Consider the following 15848-nt stretch of genomic DNA (forward strand, 5'->3'; position numbering starts at 1 on the left):
AAGTATCAAGAGAGATCGTCTCAAAAGCTGTAACAACGGACTATCAGTGACTTATTGTCTTCTTTTTTTCGGCTTGTTTCGTGTTTTTCAGGGGGCCACTGCAGATTTTATAGTTCCCATCGGTACCATGTGAGGGCACAGCACTAGTGGCAGCTGTTGTTAACCCAGGCCTTGACTGATCCAATAAGGTCTTGTCAATCCACATACAGATTCAGCAAAATTTTAGGTCTGATGCACTTCCTGAAACAACCACTAACCCTATGGATGGCGGCACAGGTAAAGCGCTGGTTGCCATCCCAGTCGTCATGGACTTTCACCAATGCCTGTCACTATCAGTGACTCATTGTATAGATATGAATTTGGTAAATCGGGATCTGCAGGAGTAGCTGGAATTGAGGAATGTTTTTTTTTTAATGATCTCATCAACCTTATTCCCGAAAAAGTCTAGAAACTCGTGGGCCGCGAGTGGTGAGCAGCTAATAGATGGCTGCTTTTTAGTAAGCATAGCTACAGTGTCAAACAGAAATCTGGGATTATCTTTATTAATATTGATTAAGCGAGCGAGATATGCTGCTTTCGCAGCAGATAAAGCATGCTTGTATTTCAGTAAACACTCGTGCCAAGATGGGTTAAAAAAGTTCCAATTTTGATTTTCACCATTTACGTCCCAGTCTCCTGCAGGCCTGCTTAAGAGCACTTGTCTTGTCGTTAAACCAGGGTGTAGGCCTCTTTAGTCGCCTAGCTCTGGTAATTAAAGGTGCAACTGAATCAAGGAGACTAGAGAGGGCCACATTTAAGTTACTGGTGAGATTTTCAACAGAGTCAGTCACTACAGTGAAAGGAGCCAAGACTTCAGGCAGCTGCTGGCCAAATGCAGCTACAGTGGACAGACCAATGTGGTGAGTGGCAATTACATCTGTAATGAGAAAATGATCTGACCCAGCAGATGTGGTCGGTGAGATATTCAGATCAGAAACAGCTATCCCTTTAGATAAAACTAATTAAAGGATGTTAACATTGCAATAAGTTGACATTGAACAAACTGAGCGAACCCAAAAGTATCAACAAGAGCCAAAAAGGCTTTAAATAGAGGATCAACAAGCCTTATTCCGATGAATATTGAAATCACCAAGAACTAGAATCTCATCAGAATGAGTAACAAGACCAGAGGTAAATTCTCTAGATTCTTTGAGAAATAGTGAGTAAGAGCCAGGAGGTCGATAGTGTCACATTCTGGACTGAATGGAGTCTGTTAATGGCTGAGGGAGATGAACTTAAGAGTAAGAGCCTCAAAAGATTTGAATTTAGATTCAAGTTTAGAAGGTAAATTGTAAGTTGACTTGAATAGTAAGGTGACACCCCCACCTTGTTTATTTGCCCAAGCTACATGGGCATAAGTATAGTCAGGAGGGGAAGCTTCATTTAAGGGAAGGAAAATATTTGGTTTCAGCCATGTTTCAAATAACCCAATCATATCGAAACGACGTTCAAAATCAGATCATTTATTAGTAAGGTTTGGTAGACAATGATCTGTTATTTATTAAATTTGAACATCTTGTTGAAGTGATCAGTAGTACACAGAACTTTAGTAGAGCTACCAACAGCTGATATATTAATTGAAATTAGACTGTTGTATTATTTGATAACGATTTTGAAGACCTATGCTTTGAATGATGTGTGGTCACAATTTTGATAATATTAGATGTTTGGTTCTGTAGATTATTAGGTGCTTCATAGCACATTTCACCACCACCAGTGGTAGGAATGATTATTAGATTATTGTAATTCACACATTTAGGAGAGGAGAGCTTGGGAGCAATACAGCAGGGAAGGGAGATGTTGTCAATGTTATCGACCAGCAGTAAGTCTGATAATCTACACTATGAGAAATTCCCTGACTAGTTGTATTAACTAAACTAATGCCAGTTAATGAAACTAGTTTCATTGCATTATTCACAAATCTGTGTTGTGCGTTAAACTGTGTGGGGAAATGAAAAAAGGCGATGTGACGAGACTGTTAGATTCTGTTTTTGAGAGTTCTAGTCTGCAACATCGCCTTTTCAGAGCATTGCTGACAAGGATCTTTTGCTGCATCAAGATATTCACTGGCTGAGCAAAGGCCATGTGTTGGAGAGGGTTTGTGACCTGCGCGTTGAGCTTGTGTCACTTTTATCCAGACTGCAGAGCCAAAAAGCCCAAGAATGTCAGAGGTTTTTAAGTTACAGTAAGGTGATGGTCTATGCTATTTTTTTTTTGTGTGACATCATGTTTCATCTAAATCACCTTAATCTGCAATTACAAGGCATGAACCACACTGTTGCGGACATGTACGAGGCAGGTGAAGCTTTCTGGCCAAAACTGAACCTTTTGGAGAGAGACATTCATGGGAGAAAGTTGCACTTTCCATGTGTGCAGGAGCATTTTAAGAAGAACGAAATGAGGGAAGATCCAGCGATGAAGGATTTTTTGACAAGCCTCGCAGAAAACTCAAGGAACCATTTAAAAGCACCCCTAAACTCTCAGGTGACATCCTCTTTCTGAGACAGCAGTTCTCCATATTGGCTGACAGCCAGTGCACTGCAAAGACCAACAGGCTGGTTCCTTCCATAGATGAGGCAACTCTTCAGATGGAGGTCTTGGCAATGGGAACATCTGACATCTGATTTGCTCAAAGCACAACACAAAGACATTGGGTTGAGTGACTTTTGGATCAGCATGGTTCCCCAAGCATGATTCAGAAACATGAGAGCTATTACAATGCTCCTACTCACAATTTTCCCCTCCACGTACATATGTGAGTCATCGTTTTCTTCAGTGAACTCTATCAAGAACCAGGAAAGAAACAGACTCTCCAATGCCATCTTGGCCAGTGCCTCAGGATTACCGCAATAGAAAACAATCCTGACATCAGAAGGTTGGTTTTGGACTTAATTTGTTTCAAGGGTGCATTTTCTTTCTTGTGTGACCCTCAACACAGGCTTTAAGAATATCGTGCCTAAATTATATACGACCACTTCTACCACTACTACTACCAATACTAATACTACTACTAATAATAGTAATAGTAATAAAATAATAATTATAATAATAATCATAACAGCAGCAACAACATCTGCACATAAAACAACATTGCTGGCGCAACGGGAAAAAAAAACATGTTTTGGCCCTTGGCTTGGCATGCATGACATAATTTGGCCCTTGAGGGAAAAACAATTGGGGAACCCTGCTCTAGGGTTTAGTTACTCATTAAGGATAGTAACAGAGTGCCAATCCACAGGTTCACATGCTCTGACCATGTCCTTGAAGTGTCAGAAAATGTGGGCCGTGGTCATGTAGCGTGGGAGGGGATACAATGATAAACTACAGCTATGACACCATCCTGGTGACGGGCCAATAGACGCATAGCAGAAAATCACATCCTGGTGCGCCAGCTGTGAACAGAACGAGGCAACAATGCACAAACGTGCCATTATAAATGCAACTAAAACAACAACAACAAAGTTTTGTATAGTGCCTTTTAAGGAACCCAAAAATGCTTTACACTAGATAAGAAAAAAAAATAGATTAAAACAAAGATCAAAAGACGACAGACCATAGGCCTTAGTAAAAAGGTAGGTTTTCAGTCATCTTTTAAAATTGTCCAAAGAAGCAGCATTGCGGATCTCTGTTGGAAGAGAGTTCCAAAGGGTGGGGGCTGCCACACTAAAGGCTCTATCCCCAATAGTCTGCAGGCTGATGTGGGGGATGGAAAGCAGGCCCATGTCTGAGGACCATAGATTCCGGGATGGAATATAGGGGTTGAGGAGGTCTGATAGGTACTGGGGGCTATGGGCATGAAAGGATTTATAGGGGAGGAGGAGGATATTATAAGAAATGCAGGATTTGACTGAGAGCCAGTGAAGGTGGACAAGGGTGGGAGTGATGCATTGCCAGGGCTTGGTGCATGTGAGCACCCTAGCAGCTGAATTCTGCACATACTGAAGCCTGTCTAGGGATTTGCTAGGTACCCCAGACAGGACTTCTTCTTTCAGATTGTTCCCTGTTTCCCAGGGGTCGCCACAGCAGATTTGATAGTTTCCATCGGTACCCTGTGAGGGCACAGCACCGATGGCGAGCTTGTCAATCCACATAATGATTTGGCAACATTTTATGTCGGGTGCCCTTCCTGACATAACCACTAACCCTATGGATGGGGGCACAGGTAAAGCGCAGGATGCCATCCCAGTAATCATGGACTTGCACCCATGCCTGTCGCGCATTACCCCAGACAGGACTCCATTGCAATAATCCAGGCAGGAGGTGATCAGGGCATGGATGAGGGTCTTCTGCCAGAGTCTGAGAGTAATGGTCAGAGTCTGGCGATGTTTTTGAGGTGAAAGAAAGCAGATTTGGTGACAGATTTGATGTGCGACTGGCATGAGAGGGTGAAGTCCATAATGACATCAAGGTTGTGAACTTCTGGGGATGGGCAGATGGAACAGCTATCCACATTGAGGAGAAGATCTCCAACCTTCCAGAGGAGCGCCTTGGAAGCCACAACCATGAGCTCAGTCTTATTGGTATTTAGCTTGAGTAGATTTGATGACATCCAGATTTTTATTTGGTGGAGGCAGTTAACAAGGGATTGTGGGGGGAGCTGAGAGGATGGTCTAGTGCTGATATAAAGCTGCATGTCATGAATGTAGTAATGGAAACTTAAACCATGGTGGTGGATGATTTGAACAAGGGGGAGCATTGTAGATGGTAAAGAGGAGGGTCCAAGCATGGAGTCTTGTGGCACGCCTTGGTTGACCGGGACTACGGCGGAATTGGAGTCTCTGATGGTGACAAACTGTTTTCTGTTGGTGAGACATGACTGGAACCAGGAGAGTGCTACACCAGTGAGACCTAGGTATTCAGATAAGCGTTTGAGAAGAATGGTGTGGGAAACAGTGTCCAAGGCTGCAGAGAGATCCAGGAGGATTAGAATACTGATGTGGCCAGAATCAGCAGAAATGAGGATGTCATAGGTGATTTTGATAAGGGTGGTCTCCGTGCTGTGGTGTGCTCTGAAGCCAGATTGGAGGGTCTCATAGAGCTCATGGCTGGACATGTGCTGATGGAGTTGGGCAGCAACTACTCTTTTCAGGATTTTACTGAGAAATGGAAGATTGAAGATCAGCCGGTAGTTACTGAGGTCATCTGGGTCAAGGCCTGGCTTTTTGAGGATGGGGGTGACTGCAGCCATTTTGAAGCTGGAGGGTATCATGCCAGATTCCAAAGAGGAGTTGATAACGTCCAAAATTATGGGGTACAGGGTAGGTAAACATGCCTTGACCAGGACGGTGGGCATGGGGTCCAGGGAAGAGGTGGAAGCCTTGGCCATGGTGACCAACTTAGCAACTTGAGGAGCATCCACAGGGGAGAAAGGAGAAGCAGCACTTAGGTAGGTACACAGTGGGGGGAGCAACATCCTGCAACTGAGGTGCATGCGGGGGGGAGGGAGGAGGTACCAGAAGTTGTTGGTAGATAGAATCCACTTTGGCCTGGAGGAGCTCCAGGAACTTGGTGCAGAGGGGGCGAAGGGGGCGAAGTAGTTGGTTGATGGTGGAGAACAGCATTCTGGGGTGATTTGGCTCATTGCCAATGGTAGTGGAGTAGTAATGCATTTGGCCTGGGACAGAACTTCTTTATAGGTCTTCACGTGATTGTTAAAGGCCTCAAGCTGCACAGTGAGGCCAGACCTTTTATAGAGCCTGTCCAGTTGTTGACCAGTGGCCTTCATGATGCAGAGTTTGGTGTTGAACCAGGGGGCAGGATGGGAGAAGGAGACAGACTGGGTTTTAAGGAGGGAAAGAGAGTCAAGGCTGAGGGATAAGGCTGCACTGTAGTGGGCTACCAGGCCATCCATCATAGTGTCGGGGGGGGGGACCTGAGGTTAGATTAGACGCTATCATGTCGGTCAGGGCTGGTGCACTCACTGTCTTGAGTTCCTGAACGTGGTAGTATATGTTGTGTGCTGCTTGGGCAGGGGGACAGGAACAGCAAAGTGGATGGCATGATGGTCGGATACTGCAAGGTCCAGGCACTTCAAATGAAGGGGAGTTGTACCAGTAGAGCACACCAGATCCAGAGTGTGCCCTTTGGTGAAGTTAAAGCAGTCCAGTAATGACAGGAATTCAATGGCAAACGTGCAACTTCTGGAGTCCACTTGGATATTGAAATCACCTAACAGGAGTGTAAATGGAGACATAGAGCAGACAAACGTGAGTAGCTCAGATAGCTCAGACATGAAGGTAGTGGAGGCATTATGGGGGCGGTAAACAAGGACCACCTGAAGCTGTGCTGACCCAGCTAGTGTGGAGGCAACGCACTTAAATAAGGAGACATTGAGTACTGGAAATTATTTAACCAGAATGTCAGCTCAATGTATAATAGTAAGCTCACCACCATGACCCATGGAGCAAGGTCTCTGCATGTACACATAGCCTGGGAGTGTGGCTTGATTTAGTGTCATAAAGTCCCGCTGATTTTGCCATGTCTCAGTTAGGCATAGAAAGTCAATTTTCCTGTCCATGATGATGTCATGAATGAGTAGTGCTTTATTGTTTAAGCAGCGAGTGTTTGTTGTGTGTTTTTTCCACAAGACCATTTTGAATATTTTTTCGCCATCATGGTGGGGTGAACAGCATAGGTCGTAGTCTCATTGTTCAACCAAATACACAACGTGACAGTAATTTCTTTTCAATTTGCACAGTCAAACAATGAGGATGTATCAAGATTTTACCTTTTTACCATTATACAATGTGACATACAATAAACATTCAAGACGACCACAATCATAGTGTGTGGGGGCCTTAATTATCCCTTGAAGTCCCCCTCCTCTACCTACTTGCCCATCTTTTCCCTCTCTCCATATCTTCAGAAGCTCCTACAGACTCTAAACCATGACTGCATTGCCAACTTATCCCTTCATCCCCCTTATGTCCTTTCAATCACCATCCTTTCTCCAGCCGCTTACTCCTTGTTTCTCCAACTTACCCTTAGTCTTATATCTTATTGAATACTATCTCATCTCTCCTATCTGCAACACCTTTCCCCAATCTTTCAATGTCCTGAACCACCCAAACTATGACTCCCCGCCCCATCTGATCTGTTCATGTTAGGTATAAGCAGAATTCCCTGGCTTTTTTTTTTCAACCAGTTTTGAATATTGACAACTGCTTCGATACTCGAAACAGTACAAACTGTCTTGGCTTGGATGAGTTAAATATGAAGAGTCACCAAATCATCCAGAAACCACTTGGGAAGGTAAAGAGAGCCCAGACTCTCCACAAACATCCTTCACCAGACAGAGTGAAAAACATGCAATTTGGTAATCTATTTCCATCTGATTCTGTTCCTTCAGACCTGCATGGGGTCTAATGTGATCAGCTTTCAGTTATTAGAATAATTATCAGGGTCATTGGTGAGGTCATGTGACTATAATTTTCCCTTCAACTTGAAATAAAAAGATGAGATCACCTCTTCTAAGATAAAAGATCTTTAAAAGAATTCAGGTTGTGGCCACTTCCTAACTCATCTGCTTGTCCTACTATAGGCTCATTTATATGTTATTAGCTTAGAGACAGGCCCGGGTAGACATTAGAGATCAATTTAGTTGCCTTGGGATTTCAATTTAGGTATACTTCCTCAGTTTCCCATCAACCCCTTTCGATGTGGCCTTTTTTTTCTAATAAGGGTTCAAGAAAATGAGGGAATAGAGTGAGTGAGAGAGGGACAAAATGAGAACATACGTTTACTAGAGATTAGAGATTGCAAATGACCAAACCCAGCCACTGAGGATGCACAAGCCAGTGCATCCTTAGTGCCGGTCCCAAGCCCGGACAAATGGGGAGGGTTGCGTCAGGAAGGGCATCCGGCGTAAAATCTTTGCCAAATCAAATATGCGGATCATAAATAAGACTTACATACCGGATCGGTCGAGGCCCGGGTTACCAACGACCGCCACCGGTACTGTTAACCAGCAGGGTGTCGGTGGAAACTATGCTACTGTTGGGCGAAGGAGAAGGAGAGGAGGAAAGCATGTCCAGAGGCAGCTAGAGAGGAGGAAGGGTAGGCATGTGGAGGTGAGAGTTGGAACTTTGAATGTTGGCACTATGACTGGTAAAGGGAGAGAGCTGGCTGACATGATGGAAAGAAGAAAGGTAGGCATACTGTGTGTGCAAGAGACCAGGTGGAAGGGGAGTAAGGCCAGGAGTATCGGAGGTGGGTTCAAACTCTTCTACCATGGTGTGAATGGGAGGAGAAATGGGGTAGGGGTAATTCTGAAGGAAGAGTATGTCAAGAGCGTGCTGGAGGTGAAGAGAGTGTCAGACAGAGTGATGAGTATGAAGCTGGAAATTGAAGGTTTATTGCTGAATGTTATCAGCGCATATGCCCCGCAAGTTGGGTGTGAGATGGATGAAAAAGAAGAATTCTGGAATGAGTTGGACGACATGGTGGAGAGGGTACCCAAGGAGGAGAGAGTGGTGATTGGAGCGGACTTCAATGGACATGTTGGTGAAGGGAACAGAGGTGATGAGGAGGTGATGGGAAAGTATGGAGTCAAGAAGAGAAATGTGGAAGGACAGATGGTGGTCGATTTTGCGAAAAGGATGGAAACGGCTGTGGTGAATACATATTTCAAGAAGAGGGAGGAACACAGGGTGACGTACAAGAGTGGAGGGAAGTGCACACAGGTGGACTATATCTTATGTAGAAGGCACCATCTAAAAGGGATTGGAGACTGCAAGGTGGTGACAGGGGAGAGCGTAGCCAGGCAGCATCGGATGGTGGTCTGTAGGATGACTTTGGAGACCAAGAAGAGGAAGCGAGTGAAGACACAGCCGAAGATCAAATGGTGGAAGTTGAAGAAGGAAGACTGTTGTGTGGAGTTCAGGCAGGAGTTAAGACAGGCACTGGGTGGTAGTGAAGAGTTGCCAGATGGCTGGAAAACCACTGCAGAAATAGTGAGGGAGACAGCTAGGAAGGTACTTGGTGTGTCATCAGGACAGAGGAAGGAAGACAAGGAGACTTGGTGGTGGGATGAGGAAGTACAGCAAATTATACAGAGGAAAAGGTTGGCAAAGAAGAAGTGGGATAGTCAGAGAGATGAAGAAAGTAGACAGGAGTACAAGGAGATGCAGCGTAAAGCAAAGAGAGAGGTGGCAAAGGCAAAGGAAAAGGCGTATGGTGAGTTGTATGACAGATTAGACACTAAGGAAGGAGAAAAGGACTTGTACCGATTGGCTAGACAGAGGGACCAAGCTGCAAAGGATGTGCAGCAAGTTAGGGCGATCAAGGATAGAGATGGAAATGTGCTGACAAGCGAGGAGAGTGTGCTAAGAAGGTGGAAGGAATACTTTGAGGGGCTGATGAATGAAGAAAATGAGAGAGAGAGAAGGTTGGATGATGTAGGGATAGTGAATCAGGAAGTTCAGCGGATTAGCAAGGAGGAAGTGAGGGCAGCTATGAAGAGGATGAAGAATGGAAAGGCAGTTGGTCCTGATGACATACCTGTGGAGGCATGGAGATGTTTAGGAGAGATGGCAGTGGAGTTTCTAACTAGATTGTTTAACACAATCCTGGAAAGTGAGAGGATGCCTGAGGAGTGGAGAAGAAGCATACTGGTACCGATTTTCAAGAACAAGGGCGATGTGCAGAACTGTAACAACTACAGAGGTATAAAGTTGATCAGCCACAGCATGAAGATTTGGGAAAGAGTAATAGAAGCTAGGTTAAGAGGAGAGGTGACGATCAGCGAGCAGCAGTATGGTTTCATGCCACGAAAGAGCACCACAGATGCGATGTTTGCTTTGAGAATGTTGATTGAGAAGTATAGAGAAGGCCAGAAAGAGTTGCATTGTGTCTTTGTAGATTTAGAGAAAGCTTATGACAGAGTACCGAGAGAGGAGGTGTGGTATTGTATGAGGAAGTCAGGAGTTGCAGAGAAGTATGTAGGAGTGGTGCAGGATACGTATGAGGGAAGTGTGACAATGGTGAGGTGTGCGGTTGGAATGACGGATGGGTTCAAGGTGGAGGTGGGATTACATCAAGGATCGGCTCTTAGCCCTTTCTTGTTTGCAATGGTGATGGACAGGTTGACGGACAAGATCAGGCAGGAGTCTCCATGGACGATGATGTTCGCGGATGACATTGTGATCTGTAGTGAGAGTAGGGTGCAGGTTGAGGAGAGCCTGGAGAGGTGGAGGTATGCACTGGAGAGAAGAGGAATGAAAGTCAGTAGGAGCAAGACGGAATACCTATGCGTGAATGAGAGAGAGGACAGTGGAATGGTCAGGATGCAAGGAGTGGAGGTGACAAAGACATCTGAGTTTAAATACTTGGGGTCAACTGTCCAAAGTAACGGGGAGTGCAGTAGAGAGGTGAAAAAGAGAGTGCAGGCAGGTTGGAGTGGGTGGAGAAGTGTGTCAGGAGTGATTTGCGACAGAAGGGTACCAGCAAGAGTTAAAGGGAAAGTTTACAAGATGGTTGTGAGACCAGCTATGTTATATGGTTTGGAGACAGTGGCACTGACGAAAAGACAGGAGGCGGAGCTGGAGGTGGCAGAGTTGAAGATGCTAAGATTTTCACTGGGAGTAACGAAGAAGGACAGGATTAGGAACGATTATATTAGAGGGACCGCTCAGGTTGGACGGTTTGGAGACAAAGCAAGAGAGGCAAGATTGAGATGGCTTGGACATGTGTGGAGGAGAGATGCTGAGTATATTGGGAGAAGGATGCTGAATATGGAGCTGCCAGGGAAGAGGAGAAGAGGAAGGCCAAAGAGGAGGTTTATGGATGTGGTGAGGGAAGACATGCAGGTGGCTGGTGTGACAGAGGAAGACGCAGAAGACAGGAAGAAATGGAAACGGATGATCCGCTGTGGCGACCCCTAACGGGAGCAGCCGAAAGTAGTAGTAGAGAGATTGCAAATGATCACTCTATCAAAATGATTTTTCTGTAACTTCTGATCATTAATGACAGTTCTCCCTGATCAATATGATAAGGAAATCCATGCTCCAGTCTGCATACTGCCCTGCTGTTCTGAAACCTTCCTCTGGGTTCAGGCCATCGTGATTTTAAAGGGATTAAAATGGCCCTCTCCTTTTATTCCAGTGAATGAGGAGAAATCAGCAACTCCTCACATACAAAACATAGAATGCATCACAAACACTAATTAATGTGTCGCATTGTAAATATACCACAATACCTCTTGTAATTCAAGAGTCCATGAATTTTCCTTTAAAGCAGTTCCTGTGGACAAGAGAGAAAGCTACAAACTGACATCAGTTGGAAAGTTCTCATTCTGATACCGGTATCAACACCCCAAATTCAGTCACAACACAGTACAATATTTTTTCGTTAATATAATTTTGAAATTAAAGCCGTTCAACCTACACTTTCTATAGAAACCAATCTCTCCTGCAAATAGATTCAAACAATATATGCATTAAATCATATTACTTTAAATTTATGATAGAAATATATTTTTAGTTAGTAAGAATAAGAAGTGAATTAAATAAAGCCATAATGTGTTCAAGTGATGGGATTTATTAAGCGCCATGCTCAAAGATGGGAGGATGCACTTCTGAGGTATTCACACGGTTTGTGTGTGTGTGTGTGTGTGTGTGTGTGTGTGTGTGTGTGTGTGTGTGTGTGTGTGTGTGTGTGTGTGTGTGTGTGTGTGTCGGAGGGAGGGGCAGTCAGGTAGATAGGCATCACTATAAGGCTCTGCAGTTAACCGCAGTTTGAACTCAAGCAGACAGGAAGCCAATAAGGCAGCAACAGCATCATCTTTGAGGGAGACTGGCAGCTGTACTTGTTGTCACCTTGACAGACGAATAACGCCCGCCTTTGTTATCCCATTCAGTCTCTATACTTCTGCCATCGCCCCGTCTCGGTCTCAATCGCTTCATTTTTCTCTTGTTCCTGCTTTTTCTCTATATCTCCCTCTATAGCCCCCTATCACCGTCATACTCTGTCTTTATTTGGCTCACCTCTGTTCCTTTACTTCATGTACTTGCAAGTTTCTTCATAACCGTCTTTCCAGCTCTTAACATTCATTTTCTCTCCATCGTTTTCTCACTTGCACCTCTCTCTGTCTCTTTCTATCTATCTTCTCATTCCCTGGTTATGGGAGGACACTGTATCACCATGTCTACAGCCACTGGAGGACTTTTAGAAGTCAAAGAAAGATTGTTAGTGCTCTCTCTCTCTCTCTCTCTCTCTCTCTCTCTCTCTCTCTCTCTCTCTCTCTCTCTCTCTCTCTCTCTCTCTCTCTCTCTCTCTCTCTCTCTCTCTCTCTCTCTCACACACACACACACACTGATGCACACGCCAATGTTAAGCCCCCAGAATCCCCCTCAAAGAGTTTCTCCCCCATTAGACAAGATGCCGCAGAGAGAAAACAAAGAGATGGAATGTTCTCCCTATTGCTCTTACGCTCTCTTTTGCTCTTCCCCTCTCGCTGTAGTCTCCTCTAGTCTCTGCAGTGCAGTACAAGCCTACGGAGGGATCAAAGAGGCTGCAGTGTCAGAATCGAGGGACAAGACGGACGTGTGAGGAAGACAAAACGAGGATGGGCAGCAGAAGAATAGGGATGTCAATCAAACATTCAAACCAACTCAGTCAACTTTGTGCCCTGGTTTTATCTCTCTGGACCGTGGATCCTACCTGGGAGACTATCTGCATACCGCCATGCCTCCCCTTGCTGTCTTTCTTTTATGTCCACATTTCACTGCAGCTTATGAAAGGAAAAACATTTTGAAATGGATATAAACTGCACACTACTTAAATTATGTCATATAACCCCTACCCCGGAGGAACGTTGTTTTCATACATAATTAATCAAGGTGCATAATGGTGGCTTCTGTATGTCTATGATGAGTCAGCATATGTTAAGAATACTGATTTCACATTATATATATATATAGAGGGGGGGGGAGAACCTGGTTTGTTCTATCCAATAGCATTCCTATCAATAGCAAGTGCAAGACTTTTAATATTCAAGCTGCTTCATACAGCTGTTCCCCAAAACATCTAAAACCGTAGTCAGTAGCCGATCCAATCGTGTCTGTGTGCCATGACAAAAAAAATCGTTTTTCACTAATGGTTGAATCATTTGTAAGATGGGAAAGTATTTTGACGCGTTTTGACAAAATAGTAGAATTTTCGGCCAAAATCAGCTTCACTATGACTCTCACATCTCACAGATGTTTCACAATGTGTCACTGTCTCGTCCAGCGCTGGTGTTTTGGATAAAGATCTGACGGAGATGCTCACAATGGTACTTAATCGGCTGACTATATCTTGCATTTTGAGTTGGGGGTAGTTTCCTACCATAGAACTGCTTTGTGGTTAACAGGGTCACAGCGCCCTCTTCTGGAGTAGAAGACAACGACCACTGCTCGTTTGTATGCGTGCGTGCGCGGGAGAAAGGGGGGGGGTTGAAGCTGCATAAAAGCAGTTTCTAAAACAGTTGATCTCCCCTCTCTTCTTCACTAGCCCTGATATTGGCTTGGTATTAGTCAATATCAGGACTATTGATGATACGATTGATCCCGGGCGCTGAACTGGGGTGTCAGTCAGCCGTACTGGTGATACTGGATGTGTTGGGTTTCATGTATGTGTTAAGAACACGTGTCAGTACTTGCCATTTGACTGCCCCTCGAGAATGAATATGTAAATGAAATGGAACTGAATTAATTTGAGTTCCTTGAGTTATATACAGAAGTTGGGCATCTAAAGAAAGTTGAAACCTAATATGTGTTTTAGATGAAGGTGCCATGTGTTAAAGTTTCGGCTTCCCTTGGGGCCTAATATGATTCGTAAGTATCAATAGGGGTTCTTGAATAGTAAAGTAGACTTGGCTTTTACTCAGGGGTGTACTGTAAGGTTGACTACATATGTACAGTATACACAACAGCCAGTTAGTTGGGGGCGGGGGGGTGTAATTAGCCCACAAGTTTTAGCACTGTTGTCCTTGTTGGTAATGATATAGTATTTTATTGTTGGCAGGGGATTCTGAACATATTCAAAGGCTTTTACTATGGAAAGTAGCGTGATAGACCTATTTCAGTAGACACAGACTTGTATTGTAACACACCATCAGCATGGCTTCAATAGTAACAAGTAGCCTATCAGTGGAGTCGTTTCGTAACCACAAGTTACATCAGTTTTAACTGAACACATAGCCTAGCCCTGTGGCGTAGGCAGGAGTCACAGTGTGGGGGGGTCACAGAAAAAAATCAGGTGGGCCTAGCACGTCCAAGATCAATCATACTAAATAGGTTCTGAAATGCATATTGTAGTGAATTCCGGGGGGCAACCGGGAACTGTCGCAGCCGGGACGGGAACCGTGTCTCCCGCACCACGGGCGACTACGTTAACCAGTTGAGTAACGGGTCCGACCTGTTAGCCAAGGCCTAGCGAGTCGAGTCATACGTGATCGCTGCGTTACACTACCCCCCTTTTTTTATCCAGCTCCCTCACGCCTGTGGACGCATGCACTTCTGCTGGCCTCACGGTCTCACCATCCCACTACTGACCTGACCACAATGTAGCGAATTCGGGGGGGGGGGCATCCCGGGAATCACCGCAGCTGGGCCGCGAACCCTAATTGTCCCCGAATTCATTACATTGGTGTCAGAAGTGGGATAGCCAGTCAGCGACATGTGCGCAGTCGGGACCTGGGGTTGGCTTTGGAGATAATCTTGTCGTGGGGCACGAACAAGACACACTCGAACATAGCCACATAAACCACACACACACACACACACACACACACACACACACACACACACACACACACACACACACACACACACACACACACACATACACACACACACTAGGGTTGCCAACTCCTTGAAATGGAAATAAGGAACAGGGGACAGGGACGGGGGTTGGATGGACGGGGCGGCGTGGGCATAACAAATATAATGTGGATTACACTATACACTATACACACACACACACACACACACACACACACACACATATATATATATATATTTATATTGTTCCAGCTACCTCTCGCCTGTGGACGCATGCGCTTTTGTAACAATCACGGATAAGTAGACACGTTAGCCCTTGGCTAACGGGTCCGACCCTTTAGTCGACTGGTTAATGTTGTTGCCCGTGGTACAGGAGATACAGGTTCGCGTCCTGGCTGTGGTGGTTCCCGAGTGCCCCCCGAATTCGATGTATTGGTATCAGTAGTGGGATTGTGAGACTGTGAGATCATCGGAAGCGCGTGCGCCCAGAGGCGTGAGGGAGCTGATATGCTGAAGCGCGGGGACATGTAACGTGCACGGATAAGTAGAAATGTTAGCCTTTGGCTAACGGGTCGGACCCTTTAGTCGACTGGTTAACGTTGTCGTCCGCGGTGCGGGAAAACACGAGTGCGCGCCCCGGCTGTGACGGTCCAGCCGGGGACACCCTTCCCGAAGGAAGGGGGCAATGTAACGATCAGGGATGAATAGGCTCAGTAGGCCTTGGCCAAGGGGTTGGACCCTTTAGTCGACTGGTTAACATTGTCGCCTGCGGTGCGGAATACATGAGTTTGTGTCCCAGCTGTGGCGATTCTCTGCTGCCGCCCCCCCCCCCCCCCCGAGTTCACTGCATTTATATATATATATATATATATATATATATATATATATATATATATATATATATATAATAAGGAATGATTCCTTATTTTAAGGAACGGTTGGCAACCCTAACACACACACACACACAGTGTTGTGCATGAACACGTTTAATGTGCTCATGGTTTGTAACTAATGAATGTGAATGTGAGCATCGTTCACTCCCACAAGAGT

At 45.1% G+C, this 15848-nt stretch overlaps 1 protein-coding gene across 1 annotated transcript in view; it reads left to right on the forward strand.

Moving 5' to 3' along the window:
- Window positions 1-6040: 6040 nt before the first annotated feature.
- scn2b (sodium channel, voltage-gated, type II, beta) overlaps window positions 6041-15848 on the forward strand; it is a 62853-nt gene continuing 53045 nt past the window's right edge. The window contains exon 1 of the mRNA XM_056282862.1: window positions 6041-6125. Within this exon, the coding sequence (XP_056138837.1) occupies window positions 6041-6125 (85 nt within the window). The remainder of the gene's footprint in view (window positions 6126-15848) is intronic.

The sequence above is a fragment of the Lampris incognitus genome, chromosome 7, assembly GCF_029633865.1.
Source record: "Lampris incognitus isolate fLamInc1 chromosome 7, fLamInc1.hap2, whole genome shotgun sequence".
NCBI classification, from domain to species: Eukaryota; Metazoa; Chordata; class Actinopteri; order Lampriformes; family Lampridae; genus Lampris; species Lampris incognitus.